This window comes from Neofelis nebulosa, chromosome 7, assembly GCF_028018385.1.
Source record: "Neofelis nebulosa isolate mNeoNeb1 chromosome 7, mNeoNeb1.pri, whole genome shotgun sequence".
NCBI classification, from domain to species: domain Eukaryota; kingdom Metazoa; phylum Chordata; class Mammalia; order Carnivora; family Felidae; genus Neofelis; species Neofelis nebulosa.
In genome coordinates this window covers 70,986,703-71,003,485 of record NC_080788.1, presented here as the reverse complement: position 1 = coordinate 71,003,485, position 16,783 = coordinate 70,986,703, and the positions used below count along the sequence as shown (strand labels likewise).

At 35.4% G+C, this 16,783-nt stretch overlaps 1 protein-coding gene across 11 annotated transcripts in view; it reads left to right on the top strand.

Moving 5' to 3' along the window:
• LOC131516824 (olfactory receptor 4F21-like) overlaps positions 1 to 8,164 on the top strand; it is an 82,908-nt gene extending 74,744 nt beyond the window's left edge. For all 11 annotated transcript variants that reach the window (XM_058738326.1, XM_058738332.1, XM_058738334.1 and 8 more), the window contains 5 exons: positions 1,175 to 1,263; positions 1,768 to 1,872; positions 2,758 to 2,798; positions 4,663 to 4,777; positions 7,220 to 8,164. In XM_058738326.1, the coding sequence (XP_058594309.1) occupies positions 7,253 to 8,164 (912 nt within the window). In that variant the 5' untranslated portion in view covers positions 1,175 to 1,263; positions 1,768 to 1,872; positions 2,758 to 2,798; positions 4,663 to 4,777; positions 7,220 to 7,252. The remainder of the gene's footprint in view (positions 1 to 1,174; positions 1,264 to 1,767; positions 1,873 to 2,757; positions 2,799 to 4,662; positions 4,778 to 7,219) is intronic.
• The last annotated feature ends 8,619 nt before the right edge of the window (positions 8,165 to 16,783 follow it).

Here is a 16,783-nt window from a genome sequence, read left to right as displayed (position 1 = left end):
AAGATGTTTTCTTACCCTGATGTTTTCTGGATTTAGCTTATTCCACCATTTGATATACAAAACATATGAACATAGGGGAAGGGAAGGAAAAATAAGATAAAAACAGAAAGGGAGGCAAACCATATCTCTTAAATATAGAAAACAAACTGAGGGTTGCTAGAGGGGAGGTGGGTGGGGGATGGGCTAAATGGGTGATGGGCATTAAGGAGGGCACTTGTTGGTATGAGCACTGGGTATTATATGTAAGAGATGAATCACTGTGTTCTATTCCTGAAACCAATACTACACTGTATGTTAATAATCTTAAATTTAAATAAATAAGTAAGTAAGTAAGTAAGTAGTGGTAAATGCAGAAAAATCTTAGTCATTAACATTAACAGTCCTCTTAGTAATTAACATTAATAGGCCTAAGTACTGTCCTATGAAAACAGACAATGAAGTTAAAATGATTTTAAAATAAATATGAACATTGTTTTTGGACTCTTACATATGTTTGTGTCTGGGTTACCTCTTCATAGAATAAAAGGTCTTATTTTATAAAAACCTTTTTCTATTTTTATAGTCTTGTCAAAATCAGAAGGTATCTCTAGGAGGGAAGTTATGTTGGTGGTTTGGGGATCAGAAAGACCTCAGTTTATATTCCAGTTCTGTTAACTTTCTAACTTATGACCTTGAAAAAAATCAAGTAAATGGCAATAAGTGCTGTGATTATTGAAATAGATAATGCCTATAAAGTGCATATTAGCACAGCAACTGGTACTTAATAAGCACTAGGTAGTCAATTTTTTAATCTTATAGTTTCTAGCCTGAAAAAGGTAAAAAAAAAAAAAAAAGACAGATGGAGAAATTAAGAGAGACAAAGCAAAAAAAGAATGAAAGGAAGAAGAAAGATAGAAAGAAAGGAAGGATTAAAAGAAAAAAATTTCCATTGAAATCAATATATATAATATAGGTAAATAGTTCATGAACAAGTGAACTGAGTTTACATATTCTCCCATTGAGGAGAGTCAGGAACTTTCAGAAGTCTGTCATATAAGATAATCTCAAAAAGGAAATTCCTCTTGCCAGTGAGGGGGAAGCGCCAGTGAATATCTGGAACATTTATGAGTCATTAATTCTCAGTCATGCTGATTGGTTTCATTTCTAATGGTACAATCTATAACTATTTGTCTAGAGCAATGATGATGAACCCAAAACAGACTGAATCTCTCTGTGTTTCTCAATCCCTTGAAGCTGCTGAGGATGAAAAGAGAGCCTGCGCAGGTACATGGAAATCTCATCTTTAATTCTCCAGCATCTGGTTCCATAAATTACCTCCTCTTTCTATGTTCTCCACTATTTACTTATCTTTCAGTTGCCACTTCCTTTGTTAACTCACCTGATTTGACTGATTTTCACTCACATTGGTTATTTACTTCTGGTCTTATTCTCACAATTAAAATTGTATTATTAGATGTATTTCTTCAGAATGCCTTGGTCTTTGTTAAAGTGGTATGTGAAGTACTTTGACCTTTTCATCTACTTTCTCCCTAAATATTAGTATCACAACATAAAAGGTAACATCTATGTCTTTACTATTCTATTCCTACTATTCAATATGAAAAGCATGCTAGCTTTATCTTTGCCAGAGGAATTAAACCACTGTTCCCATGGTTTCCTGAAAATCATCAAAATTATTGAGCACTTATTATATAGCAAATAAGTGCTTTGTTAGCACTTATTATATACCATAGCATTTCTCATGTTTTCTTGTTTCAACTCATTTAGTCCTTGAGACAATCATAAGAAGTACCGACTCTTAGTGTCTACCTTTAACAGAGGAAGAAATTGACCCATAAGGCAGTCTGATAACTCACACAGAAATCACAGCAGGTAAGTGGAGCATCTAGAAACACAAATAGTTTGGCCCCTGTGTTGGTGCTGATGCTGTATATTGGAAATGGCTCCTATATAAGTGTTCTAATTCTCTCAACTAATTTTGATACATTTGATTTTAAATTTTAAAAAATACTACCTGTAAAAGTATAGGAAGTCAAGTTGGGGATAAAGAAACAAGCATAAAATTAGTTAAAATCCCACCACCTATATGGCCACAGATGGTAGCTATACTTGGGGTGAACATAGCATAACCTATAGAGATGTTGAATCTCTATGCTGCACAGCTGAAACTAATGTAACATTGTGTGGTAACTATATTCAAATTAAAGTAGAATTTGGGGGCAAATTCTAAACATCCGTTCATGCAAATGTCATTTGTACTCTCCTCCCCAGTAAGAATATTTTTTTTCTTCTATAGTTTTCTGGACTTACTGATATCTTCCCATGCTAGTTAATGTAGACACCTAATAACCCTTTTAAAACTGGATATATCCACATAATCAGTCCCTTATTAACAAACATTTCCTATTATAAGAAATGGTAAAGTAAAATAACATTATGCATTTTGTCTATTTTCTTTCAATTAATTCCAAGACATAGGATTCTGAATTACAGTTAAAATATTTTTTACTCTTATGACTCAACTGCCTTCTGGGATGACTGTAACACTGCACATCTCCCATCAGCTGAGAATGAGAAGCACTGCTTCCCCAAACCTACAGCAGCAACAGGTTTATCTATTCTGTTGAGGAGAAAATTTTTAAAAATGGAATATGCTTTCTGAATTTGAACTAAACATAGACCTCTTCAATCTCCAGTTTTAGAAATTAACTCGTACCCATTTTATTAAAACTTTACAATTTTATTTTTACACTTAAGCATTCTAAGCATCTGGAAGATACTTTGCTGTAAGAAGAATGGTAAGATGCTTACAAGTTTATGTTTCCAATGTTGAGCTTCATATTTACTAACTATCGAATACTCTAATTTTAGTATATAGCCTTTGATTATCCTATTTAATTCCAATGCCATATTTATCATATACTAAGTTTCCTAATTTGTACCACATTCTTAACTAGGTTTCGTTATATTTATCTGTTCAACTTCAGTTAAATCAATCATTGTTTAATTAGTATGGGTTTATGATATATCCCAATCTCCTTTACAGAAAGTGTTCTCTTTTCTACCCCCTAGCACCCACTTCATTTCCTTTTCACAATATCTCTGGACTTTGAAAAGGACATTTAGATCACTCTGTAATGCTCCACAATATTTCTGCTTGGCTTTTTTTTTAAAGGTTATTTATTTATTTTGGGAGAGACAGAGCAAGCGAGGGGGAGGATAGAGAGAGAGGGTGAGAGAGTGCTGAGCCTGACACTGGGCTCAAACTCACGAAACTGTGAGATCATGACCTGAGTTGAAACCTAGAGTCTGATGCTTAACCGACTGAGCCACTCAGGTGCCCTTCCACTTGGCTTTTTATTTTACTTATTTTTATTTTTTTATTTTTTTAAATATGAAATTTCTTGTCAAATTGGTTCCCATACAACACCCAGTACTCAGCCCAACAGGTGCCCTCCTCAATACCCATCACCCACCCTCACCCACCCTCCCCCTCCCTCCCACCTCCCATCAACCCTCAGTCTGTTCTCAGTTTTTAAGAGTCTCTTATGTTTTGGCTCCCTCCCTCCCCAACCTCTTTTTTTTCCTTCCCCTCCCCCATGGTCTTCTGTTAAGTTTCTCAGGAACCACATAAGAGTGAAAACGGGAACTGCAATTATTGCTCAGAATAGTTCAGTGAGAACGGCTATTTTTACAACTTTGAATCTTTTTTCTCTATTTACATGGTTTCATTTTCCATTTCAATCTGCATTTCAAATGTTTCAGAAAAGTTCGTTTTTTCAATAGAATGCATATGTTGCATAATTATTTCACTTATAAAGGAGACCTTTCTAAATTGTTTTATTTTATTAAGTTATTATTTACTATTTATTATTTATTATGTTTATTAAAATAATCCTGATTTATTTTTTTCATTTAATTACAAGTTATTGAGATGGGATTTGTGAACAATTATATTTTTGATATCATCCTTTCAAGAACATTACTGGATTTGCTCTTTCTGCTATAGTAAATTATTGAAACATAATTCTGCAAGTTTCCTTATTCATGTTCCTGATTTTAATGTTTCATCTATAATCAGACATTGACTATTGGTTTAAAAATTATATTTAAAATATCATATTAAAATATTTCTTAATCTTTCCTATTTTACTAAGTTTTTTTATCAGGGATAAGCTTTGAAATTTATCCAGTGATTGTTTAGTACATTCATTCCCTATAATCTTTATAGAAATAGCCTCTGAAATCAAGTATTGTTCATCTCTTCTCATGGTCTTTATGTGATATGCTGTGGGATCTAAAATTTTCTCTTGATAGACCCACATAGGAAAACCACGTGATCATTTGATCTGTGGATAGACAGATACGGAAACAGACTGTAGAACAGACTGGACATGGGAAAAATGGAACAGAGATCATTCATGAGCCTTTTCAATTGGGAGCCTTTTCAAGATGGGAAAATATGTAGACCAGATGTAAAGGACAAAATGACAATAGAAGTGAAGAAGGAAATGAAATAAGAAATAGTTGAGATTAAAGTTATACAACTGGAGCTAGAAATGAAAGAACAGAGTGCTACCCAGGTATCTACACCAGACACTGGAGAGAATGGTAGTGATATTTATCAAATCATTGGAGTAAATTAAAATATTATAATTTCAGTTCTGACATATCTACTTGATGATGGAGATGGAACTTGCATTTGTGTATATCACAGACTGCTTTGCATATATTACTCTGGAGCAAGGGATAAACCTACAGATTCAGAATTCAACATGTAGGTACTAGTGAAAATAAGTAAACTAGTATTGAATAAAATCTTTTTCCCCTCAGAGCAATGAGAATCTTTATGAGGGTTTTAAAAAGATACAGGCGGAGGTATGTGATGAAGAATTTGCATTTTAAGTCCTTCCCATTATCAGACCAAGGTAAACAGGCATAGAAGACTTTCCTGAGAGAATGGTTAAAAGAGGTGTTGTCAACACACTTAAAAAAAAATACTTAACACAGACTCTGAGTCACACCAGAAGTTAAGGTGAAGGAGAGTAAAAATGATTGCTGTGTTAGTGAAAGGTATAGAGAGGTCAGAAAGGCAGAAGAATAATTAGGGAAGGGCTGTTATAAAAATGATCTAATTGCATTCAACAAATTAACAGAATCAGAGTTGACTGGTTTATAGTGGTTTATAGTGGATCAGAGAAGTTACAGTTTATTTTTCTCACATTATAAGAATAAATCTGAAGGGACATTATTGAAGGCTTTAGTTAAATGATTCAACATGCCTTTGGTTTCTAGGTCCTCTCTGAATTTTTACTGTATTATTTTATTATATGGGCTTTGCAACATTGTGGTTTCTGCACCTTTAAACATATCATTAGCATTAAATGCAAAAAAAAAAAACAAAAAACAAACAAAAAACAAAAAACAAAAAAAACCCAAGACCATGAAAAGAACCTTCTCTACATGAAGCTTTGTCTTTTCATTTGGAAGGAAAGTTCTTCAGACAACATTAGTTTACCATTAAATAGTTCTGGGTCACATGCCCTATCTTAGATTAATTCATGGCCAAGGAAAATAGGTTTATAGCAACTGGTTTATAAAAATCACGTATAGATCATGTATAAAAATCATGCTCTCAACTGGAGATAGAGCTAATGTCTTCTATAATGTAGAGATTTAAGCCAACTACCAGAAAAAAATGAAATTTCTGTTGGCAAGAAGTGGGAAGAAGATTGGCTTTAGAAAACCCAATGAGGGGTACCAGGGTGGCTCAGTGGGTTCAGCATCCGACTTTGGCTCAGGTCATGATCTCACGGTTTGGGAGTTTGAGCCCCACATCAGGCTCTGTGCTGACAGCTCAGAGCCTGGAGCCCGCTTCAGATTCTGTGTCTCCCTCTCTCTTTGCCCCTCCCACCCTCAAAAATAATAAATAATAAACATTACTTTAAAAAAAAGAATTAAAAAAAAAAAAAGCCAAGGAGCCAAGAGCAAAGGGAGTTACAGAATAAAGGGCATGATAAATATTATCACATCCTGCAGAGAGACCAAGGAAAATGATGCTAAAAATTGATTACTGTATGATGTATTCAGATTCCAGGGGTTCTTCCTATGAACAAGGAATTTTGGAAACTGAATTGTTTTGGCCTACTGGCGAACAAAAAGTGAGGACCGCCAACGAGGAGTTAGGAAGAGAAAGAAAATTAGGAGACACAAGATTCAGAAACTTGATTTTTTAAAAAAGAACTAACTATGTAAATAGGTAAAAGGAAGCAAAAAGTTGAAGAAAGTTTAATTTATCAATCCTTAGGGAAGATCCATGGTATATGGGAAAGAGCCAACCTTCAAGAGCACAGAGCCATGGTCAGAAGCATGGATCATGTTGTCCTACAGCTCTGGGTAAAAGTCCTGGCTCTGACACTTGATCCCTCTAAGACTCAGTTTCTTCATTAGTAAAATGAGTCTAAAAAAAGTTTTCCAAATTGAATTCTGTGGGGTTTAAATGAGATAATGTACTTGGTACAAAGCTTTGCATGGAGGATACATCAAAAACATGTCATCTATTAATATTATAATTGTTTAATTAACATTTTTTACTTACTAAGCATTCAGTCTTTGTATCTAACATTTTCATTGAATATAGAGGCATGTACCCATGATAATAGTTATGAATCAAAATTATGAATAATCACAATCTGAGCACCTGATTTCCATGGAAAATTACACACACACACACAAATTTAAAAACAAAACCAAAACACATATACAAGGTGAAACAAGGTGAAAGGCATTAAACAATTTTGGCCTAAAGATCTCTATTTGACCACTGAAATAAATTCAGTTAAGGAAAATTAGCAAGTTTAGTGTGAGAATATTAATGTGAAGCTGACAGTAGTAGCCGAGATTATTCAGATGGGAGAACACGTAAGTAAGTGATCAGGGAAAGGTCTAGAAATCCTTGAGACGTAAAATAAAAGGATCTGAAAATGTAATAGAAGGGAATTAATACCATTTACCTCCATTGAAAATATTAATAATTTTCTTCCCTTTTTATGTAATCATTCTCTTGATCACCATAATGTTTTCATATCCTTAATTTTTTTTCTTATCCAATTAAAGGATTTCTAATTGGGGATATGTACCCCAAAGAAAAAACTAGCAAGAAATAGGAAATTTACACTTGTACCACTGATTCTGACTTTTAATCATTTTCTATTCTCAGGTGATTTGAAAATCAGCTCTTCTGCCCAAGTCAATGGATGGATTAAATAATTCTATGGTTTCTGAGTTTGTGTTGCTTGGACTCTCTAGTTCTTGGGAAACTAAAGTTTTTCTTACATTAATATTTTCCTTGATCTATTTAGGAATCATCCTGGGAAATCTCTTCATTGTCTTTTTGGTAATTTTTGATTCTCATTTACATTCTCCTATGTACTTCCTACTGGCCAATCTGTCCTTCATTGACGTGGGGGTTGCCTCTACCACAGTCCCCAAAATGATTAGAGACCTTTTAAATGAATACAAGATAATTTCTTTCCAAAGTTGTATGACACAGATATGCTTCATCCACATCATGGGAGGAGTGGAGATGGTGTTACTCATCGCCATGGCATTTGACAGGTACACAGCAATCTGTAAGCCTCTTCACTACCTGAACATCATGAACCCTAAAATATGTGTTTCTTTTGTAATTGCTGGCTGGGTCATTGGGGTGATCCATGCTATGTCCCAGTTTGCTTTCATTATAAACTTGCCCTTTTGCGGTCCTAATAAAGTAGACAGCTTTTACTGTGACTTTCCCAGGATCATAAAACTTGCATGCACAGATGGAGCCAAGTTTGAGTTTATTATTGCTGCCAACAGTGGCTTCATGAGCATGGGCACCTTCTTCCTGCTAATCCTTTCCTATATCTTCATTTTGGTCACTGTCTGGAAACGTTCTTCAGGAGACTTATCCAAAGCATTTGTCACTCTGTCAGCTCACATCACTGTGGTGGTTCTATTTTTCACTCCATGCATGTTTCTCTATGTATGGCCTTTCCCCACATCGTCAATTGATAAATACCTGTTCATTGCTGACTTTGCTATCACACCCATCTTAAATCCCATCATATATACGTTAAGAAATAAAGACATAAAGGTAGCCATAAAAAGATTGAGCAAATAAGGACATTATGTCAGACTCTGCTAACTGGTTCTACCATTGGAGCTCTCAACTTATACATCAATCTGTCTTTTATATATTTCTACCTAGCATCTGAAATTTAAAATAGACATAAACTTAATATATTTTCTACCTCACTGATCAAAATTCTACTCCTCTGTAGAGCATTTATTCATTACTTTGGTTAGCATGGGAGATGTGAATCTACTATATAAGGGTATTATTATTTTAGCAGACAGCAGTAGTATCTACTAAATAATATTTTATGATTGAAACTGTGGTTATTTTGACAATAAGTAATATAAGAAAATCCCTTCTCCTTCCCATAAGGTTTGAAAACAAAGTACAACCCAGCTCTGGGGAATGTCAGGAACCATTACATTGAAGGGTTATATATGTAGGAGTAGCAGCTCTACATAGTTACTTAGGTTGGTTTCCCTTAGAAGACCCTAAGACAAAATTGTATTGCATGTAGTTTATTTGGAAGCTGATTTTAGTATTCATTAGTAAGGGAACAGGGAAGCGGTACTGAGAAAGGAAAGATGCTTATGTTGCTATAACCGGAGTGCAAGCCAACTGTATTCCTCCAGGAGACTGTAGAGATTCTGTGATTTAGAATTGTCCCAATTGAAGGGCAAGGTATTCAAAGTATTTCTTCATTTGTATTAGGTGCATTAACTCCTTGGCCTGTCCAGTCTTTCCCACAGTAAATACTGAACATCTATTTTAAGAAACAAAAGATAAGCAATGAGATAGCCTTTCTGGTGCTGATAGTAAAGAACCATCTCTAATAAAAGTACACTAGGGGCACCTGGGTGACTCAGTTGGCTGAGCATCCGACTTCGGCTCAGGTCATGATCTCATGGCTCATGAGTTCAAGCCCCACGTGGGGCTCTGTGCTGCCAGCTCGAAGCCTGGAGCCTGCTTCAGATTCTGTGTCTCCTTCTCTCTCTGCCCCTCCCCAACACTCTGTCTCTCTCTCTCTCACTCACTTTCTCTCTCAAAAATAAATTAACATTAAAAAAAAAAGTAAACTAAAAGCAGACTCCTAATACTGCTTTGTAACTGAAAGAAGTGTTAATTAAACATTTTACTCTAACAGAGCCAAACTGGTAACTGAGCACAGAGAATTCTGTGATAGAAAACATTTCTCTGCTTTCAATGTGCCTCATCAAACCAGCAGTTCAAAGTGGGCCATTCAGAATCCAGGAGCATGGTTTTGCAAGTCATGACCAGCCTATGGGATCAGGTCCCACAACTGGCCATCATCTGCTACCCACAAAAGACTTCCGACTTCCTCAAGAATGGGAAGTGAAATCTTTGTTCCACACAAAAACTGTAGACATTGATGAAAATACAATTTTTCTCACACCTACAGAAACTTAAACTGAAAGCTTACTTCCAACTCTAGGACTGTTATACAGTAATTAAATTCACTTTGAATTTTTGGCTCCAAATTTCAGAAAAGGCACATTATCAGATGATGCTCTCAATTTAGGGAAACTCAGTAATTAAGACATTCCAAGAAACATAGCATGGATAATCAGTCTATAAGCCTTTCTCTACCCACAACACAGATCTCTAACATTTCCTACTCTAGAAGTTACTTTATATGATAAATACATCTACCTTGGGAGGATAACACTATCTAATAAAACTTGCCCAAACAAAGTGTATTGTTTGTTTTACCGTGTTTTGACTGTATTTAGGCCCTTGTTAGATTTTGGAATCAGCTCTATATCCATGAAGAAAAATATGATCACAGATAATGATAGTTCCAAATGTAATATATCTTATACTCTATAATAAACTCTTCTTACTTCTCTTCTTCGCTTACATTTAAAACAGTACTTCAAAACCAACCACCATGTATACCAAATCAGATTTTTCTGGAAGTTTTATAAAGTTTCCGGAAATATCAAGGGTTTCTTCTCAGGTAATTCCTGGAACATCTGGACTCTAAAGCAAAGACCTTCCTGTACCAAAAGGGATGCCTTCTGTACAGTCTGAGAGCTTCCTATATATTGAGGGAATATTCTAACTTCATGATTCACAATTCACCTATATTAAGAAATGGCTCTGACAGAATGCCAGTTACCAGAAATTTCCAAATAAAAAATTGGTTGCTAATGGTATTCATTGCTAAAAGTTTATGTCAGGAAGAACCTGAATGAATCATAGGGAAGGAAGCCTCCAAAATGCTATGAAAACAGTTATTTTCCATGGAAATAAAATTAAGCTTTTAGAATGTAACAGAATCAGAATGGCACCTTAGAAGTAGAGGTCAGAGGACCTAATATGGTACCCAAATCACGCTGTTTCCCAACTCTGTGACTTCAATTAAAATATGCTGAGATGGGGGCGCCTGGGTGGCGCAGTCGGTTAGGCGTCCGACTTCAGCCAGGTCACGATCTCGCGGTCCGTGAGTTCGAGCCCCGCGTCAGGCTCTGGGCTGATGGCTCGGAGCCTGGAGCCTGTTTCTGATTCTGTGTCTCCCTCTCTCTCTGCCCCTCCCCCGTTCATGCTCTGTCTCTCTCTGTCCCAAAAATAAATAAAAAATGTTGAAAAAAAAAAAAAATTTTAAAATATGCTGAGATGTAATTTTTCAACATAAAATCCATTTCATTAGGTATGGATAGAGATTAGGTATTACAATGTGAATGCAAGCTCCTAGCATGTTAACTGTATTCAGGTTCTCTTTTCCTGATCTTTTTTTTGATCTCCACATGTTTACCCCCTCTTTAATGAAAGTTCTATCTTGACTATTTTAAGATAAAAATACAGACTCTAGGAACCTAAAGATAAACTTTCACACCTTAAACATCCTGTGTTTTTAAATTTTATTACCACAGTATTCTTTATCTGGCTATTAACATAAATTAATTTTATAATATTATCACTACCCTGTGATTTTTAAATCAGCACAAAACACTAGTAACACATTTCAAGGAAAGTGATAAGGGGAGAAACCAGGCATGGGCTTTGGTATAATCTGTAGCAGTCAGGGTCTCTTTCATCTGAAGTGTCCAGAAGTAAGTAGGCTACGCTCTATGAACATGGTCGATAAATCCTTTTGACTTTACTAGAGAAAATTAGATCCTTCCAACTGCCTTTTTGTATGCTGACAAACAAGCACACTAAAATGTAGCTCACAATGCCTTGCTTTACCACATACCCACAGGAAACAGCAGTGATAAAAATAAAGCCATAAATGAAAATTTGACAAAGTTATATTAACCAGGGATGGTAGATTCTGTCCCAGCCACCATGGTCATACAATTAACCCAAACTGATGTAATTTCATTATAAAGTATATTAAAGCTATTTTCACAATAAAGTTAAATTTTAATTAGGACACAAAAAGCTACAGCTAACATAAAAATAAACTACAACCGTGACTTTAATATTCTTGACAAAACGATAGCTAAGACCCAAACTGGGAATGAATACCCCACTATGATTAGCCCCAAGCTGAAATAATTATTATTAAAAAAATGTTCACCAAAATACTACAAGCAAGAGCCTAAAAGTCAAAGGACTTGGCAGGGCTTTATATCTCTTCAGAAGAGCCTGTTCTACAATTGATAAACCCAATAAGAGTTTGCCAACTCTTGCAAATACAGTCTATATACCACCACCTCCAGCAAACCCTAAAATTATAATAAGCATAAACATTAAAACTTTAGGTCGAGTTGTAGCTTATGGGACAGAAAGAAATGGGCTATGATTTGTATTTCCCTGATGATGAGTGAAGCTGAGCATCATTTCATGTGTCTATTGGCCATCTGGAGGTCTTCTCTGGAAAAATGTCTATTCATGTCCTCTGCCCATTTCTTCACTGGATTATGTTTTTGGGGGGTGGAGTTTGGTGAGTTCTTTATAGACTTTGGATACTAGCCCTTTATCCAATATATCATTTGCAAATATCTTTTCCCATTATGTTGGTTGCCTTTTAGTTTTGTTGACTGTCTCCTTTGCAGTGCAGAAGCTTTTTATCTTGATGAGGTCCCAATAGTTCATTTTTGCTTTTAATTCCCTTGCCTTTGGAGATGTGTCGAGGAAAAATTGCTGCAGCTGTGGTCAAAGAGATTGTTGCCTACTTTCTCCTCTACGATTTTGATGGTTTCCTGTCTCACATTCAGGTATTTCATCCATTTTTATTTTTGTATATGGTGTAAGAAAGTGGTCTAGTTTCATTCTTCTGCATGTTGTTGTCCAGTTCTCCCAGCACCATTTGTTAAAGAGACCATCATTTTCCCACTGGATACTCTTCCCTGCTTTGTCAAAGATTAGTTGGCCATACATCTGTGGGTCAAATTCTGGGTTCTCTATTCTATTCCATAGGTCTATGTGTTTGTTTTTGTGCCAATACCATCCTGTCTTGATGATTACAGCTTTGTAGTAGAGGCTAAAGTCTGGGATTGTGATGCCTCACGCTTTGGTCTTCTTCAATATTGCTTTGTTGGCAGGAATGCAAACTGGTACAGCCACTCTGGAAAACAGTGTGGAAGTTCTTCAAAAAATTAAAAATAGAACTACCCTATGACTCAACAATAGCACTGCTAGGAATTTACCAAAGGGATACAGGAGTGCTGATGCATAGGGGCACATGTACCACCAAAGTTTATAGCAGCACTTTCATCAATAGCCAAATCATGGAAAGAGCCTAAATGTCCATCAACTAATTAATGGATAAAGATGTGGTTTATATATACAATAGAATACTACTTGGCAATGAGAAAGAATGAAATCATGTCATTTGCAGCAACATGGATGGAACTGGAGAGTGTTATGCTAAATGAAATAAGTCAGTCAGAGAAAGACAGATACCATATGTTTTCACTCATAGGTGGATCTTGAGAAACTTAACAGTAGAACACGGGGGAAGGGAAGGAGGAAAAAAAAAGTTACAAACAGAGGGAGGGAGGCAAACCATAAGAGACTGTTAAATACAGAGAACACACTGAGGATTGATGAGGGGTGGGAGAGAGGGGAAAGTGGGTGATGGGCACTGAAGAGGGCACTTGTTGGTTGAGCAATGAGTGTTGTATGGAAGCCAATTTGACAATAAATTATATTTTAAAAAAATAGAAAGAAATGGGCTATACCTCTATTCTAAAAACATTAAATTTTATACTGAAGTCTTTATAAAAATAAAAACTAAAGGAGAATTGAGTAAAAACTTATGATGAAAAAGCTTAATTAAATAGGTCATGAGGCAAACACATGCTACCTTCCTCAAATATCAAAACTTACATATAACTTATTAATAATCATTATATATATAAGAGGAGGTAATAAGGTAAACATCCTGGAAAGTGTGTTTAGACAGATCAAAGTGTACCTTGAATAAAGCACCTGGTTTACACCCAGGAGATTTTATTTAATATGAGCACTTGAACTAAAGCTAGCCCAAAGTTACCAAACTCAATAATTATAAATGAATTAAACAAAACACTTATTTAAAATTAAAGATATTTGGGGCACCTGGGTGTCTCAGTTGGTTAAGCATCTCTTGATTTAGGCTCATGTCATGATCTCACACTTGTGAGATGGAGCCCTGCATCAGGCCCCATGCTGGCCATGGAGCCTGCTAAAGCTTCTCTATCTCCCAATTCCTCTGCCCCTCCCCCCCTCCTCAAAAAATAAATAAACATCTAAAAATTAAATTAAATTATGAGTATAGGAGATGAAATTTCTAATTGGTGCTATAGAAAAGGTACCATAAAAGAATGATAAAAGAAATATTAAAAGCACTAAATAGCAAAGTTTACACTTTTATTTTTGCCTAATTATTTACTTAGAACAATTAAAAAGAACTTAACTACCCTGAAACCAGACAAGCTACCCATAAACAATTACAAAGAACAAAGTCACCTATGTAGCCAAAGAGTGAGAAGATTTACAGGTAGAGGTGAAAAGCCTATCACGTCTAGTGATAGCTGGTCATCCAGAACAGAATTTTAGTTCATTTTTAAACTTATCTTAAAAAATAATTTCAACATAAATTTAAATACTTTTCTAAATAGGTACAGCCTACAGGCACCTGGGTGGCTCAGTTAGTTAAACATCTGACTCTTGATTTCTACTCAAGTCACGATCTCACATTACATGAGATCAAGCCCCACATCAGGCTCTGAGCTGACAATCTAGAGTATGCTTAGGATTCTCTCTCTCCTTCTCCCACTTGCCCCTCCCCTCAAAATAAATACATTCTCATTCTCTCCCTCCCTCAAAATAAATACATAAGCTTTAAAAAATAAATAAAAATAAATTAATTAACTAAAAGGTACAATCTTTAGATATAGGATACAACCTTCCTTGGATAGTAAGAATGAACAACACCTTAGTTGGCCTAGAAGTGGTCACCAATTAAAGTATCCAAGGTGAACAATATATTTATCAAAATTCCAACACTAAGGACCAACTACTAACCTAATACTGGATTAATCTATTAATTAATAGAAGCAATACCACTCACTTGAGTAACATGAGTTATTTCTCCTTGCATAAGCTTATATTAGAATGGACAATCACTGATAGTTAACAAAATAAATTTAACCCAATAATTCATTACTTATTAAATTAATTGTTAACCCAACACAGGTATGCATTTAAGGAAAGATTTTTAAAAGTCAAAGAAACTCAGCAAACACAAACCTCACTTGTTTAGAAAAAACATTACCTCTGGCATTTCTAGTATTAGAGGCACTGCTTGCCCAGTGACATCTATTTAATGGCTACAGTATCCTCACTGTGTAAAGGCAACATAATCATTTGTTCCGGAAAAAAGAAACTCGTATGAGTGACCATATAAGGGTTTACTTACTCTTACTCTTAATCAATGAAAATGACTTTCCTGTGAGAAGGCAAGAATGACATAAGAAAAGAAGACCCTATGGAGCTTTAATTAATCAGTCGAAAAATGAACAAAAAATTTAACCAAATAATAGATAATTAAACTGTAAATGGACTAACAATTTTGTTTGACATGACCTTGGATAAAAAAAATAACCTTCAAGTAATTAAAATCTAGACCAACCAGTCAAATAGTTTATCACTTATTGATCCAAAATACTGATCAACAGAACAACTTACCCTAGGGATAACAGCACTATCTTATTCAAAGCTTCATAAGGTTTATGACCTCAAGGTTGGGTCAGGACACCCTAATGCTGTAACCATTATTAATGGTTGGTTTGTTCAACAATTAAAGTTCTATGTGATCTGAGTTCAGATCTGAGTAATCCAGGTCACTGTCTATCTGTTCTACATTACCCCCAGTAGAAAAAGACAAGAGAAATAAGGACTGCATTACAAAAGTACCCTCACATTAATAAATAAGATAATATTAATCTAATTAATTTATACCTATCTCCACCAAAGAACATGGCCCAGTAACTGTGTAAAACTTAAACATGGGGTGCCTGTGTGGCTCAGTCAGTTGAGCATCGAACTCATTTCAGTTCAGGTTATGATGCCACTGTTGGCGAAATTGAGCCTTGCATCAGACTCTGCTCTGATAGTGTGGAGCCTGCTTGGGATTCTCGCTCTCTCTGGCCCTCCCCAACTCGTGCTTTCTCTCTCTCAACATAAATAAATAAATAAACATTAAAAAAAAATTTAATGAAACTTCATTACCAGAGATTTAATTCCTCTTCCTAAACCACATTCATAATTAATATTCTGCCTAATTATACCTATGCTCCTTCCTGAAACATTCCTCACACTAATCACGTGAAAAGTATTAACCTATATACAACTTCATAAAGAACTAAACACCACTGGCCCCCATGACCTACTATAATCTATCACAGATGCTCTGAAGCTATTCATTGAAAAACTCTCACAATCACTAGCACCATAAATATCCTTATTTATTGCTGTACCAGTCCTATCCCTAACTTTATCCCTAAGGATATAAGGGATTCTTAAATACAGAGAACAAAGTGGGGGTTGCTGGAGAGGAGGAGGGTGAGGGGAAGGGTTACATACGTGATAGGCATTAAGGAGGGCACTGGTCACGAAGAGCACCGAGTGTTGTATGAAAGTGTTGAATCAGTATGTTGTACAACTGAAACTAATATTACACTGTATGTTAAATAACTGGAATTCAAATAAAAACTTCAAAAATATATATGTATGTGTAACTACAGAACTGAATACTTAAAAGATTTAATTTTGCTATATGTAAACTGTGTTTGTGTGAAAACTATAAATTACAAAAACATTTATAAAATGAAATACTTTATTGCATTACAAGTGTTTTTACTTTTTTTTAAGTTTCATGGTGATTGTGTACTTCCTCAAACTCACCTCTGAACCAGCATCCTTACTCAGAGGGTATCTCTTGTTGGTCTTTCACGTCACAGCTGTAAGGTTTAGGAAATCACTTAGCCTCTTTTTGCCTGTTTTCTCCTCTGTAAAAATAGACCTATGTTGTATCATGATGATACGAGATGCTGTCTGGAAAGTGAGTAGTCGCACACAAGCAAGTGAATAGGCATTGAATCCTTCTGTTCTCAGACTGAGAGGTTCTGGATTCTAGGCCTCAGGGTATAAAATGGATCATGGAGCAAATATATTAAAGGCTTTGAGATCTAGACATGAAACAGATGAAAT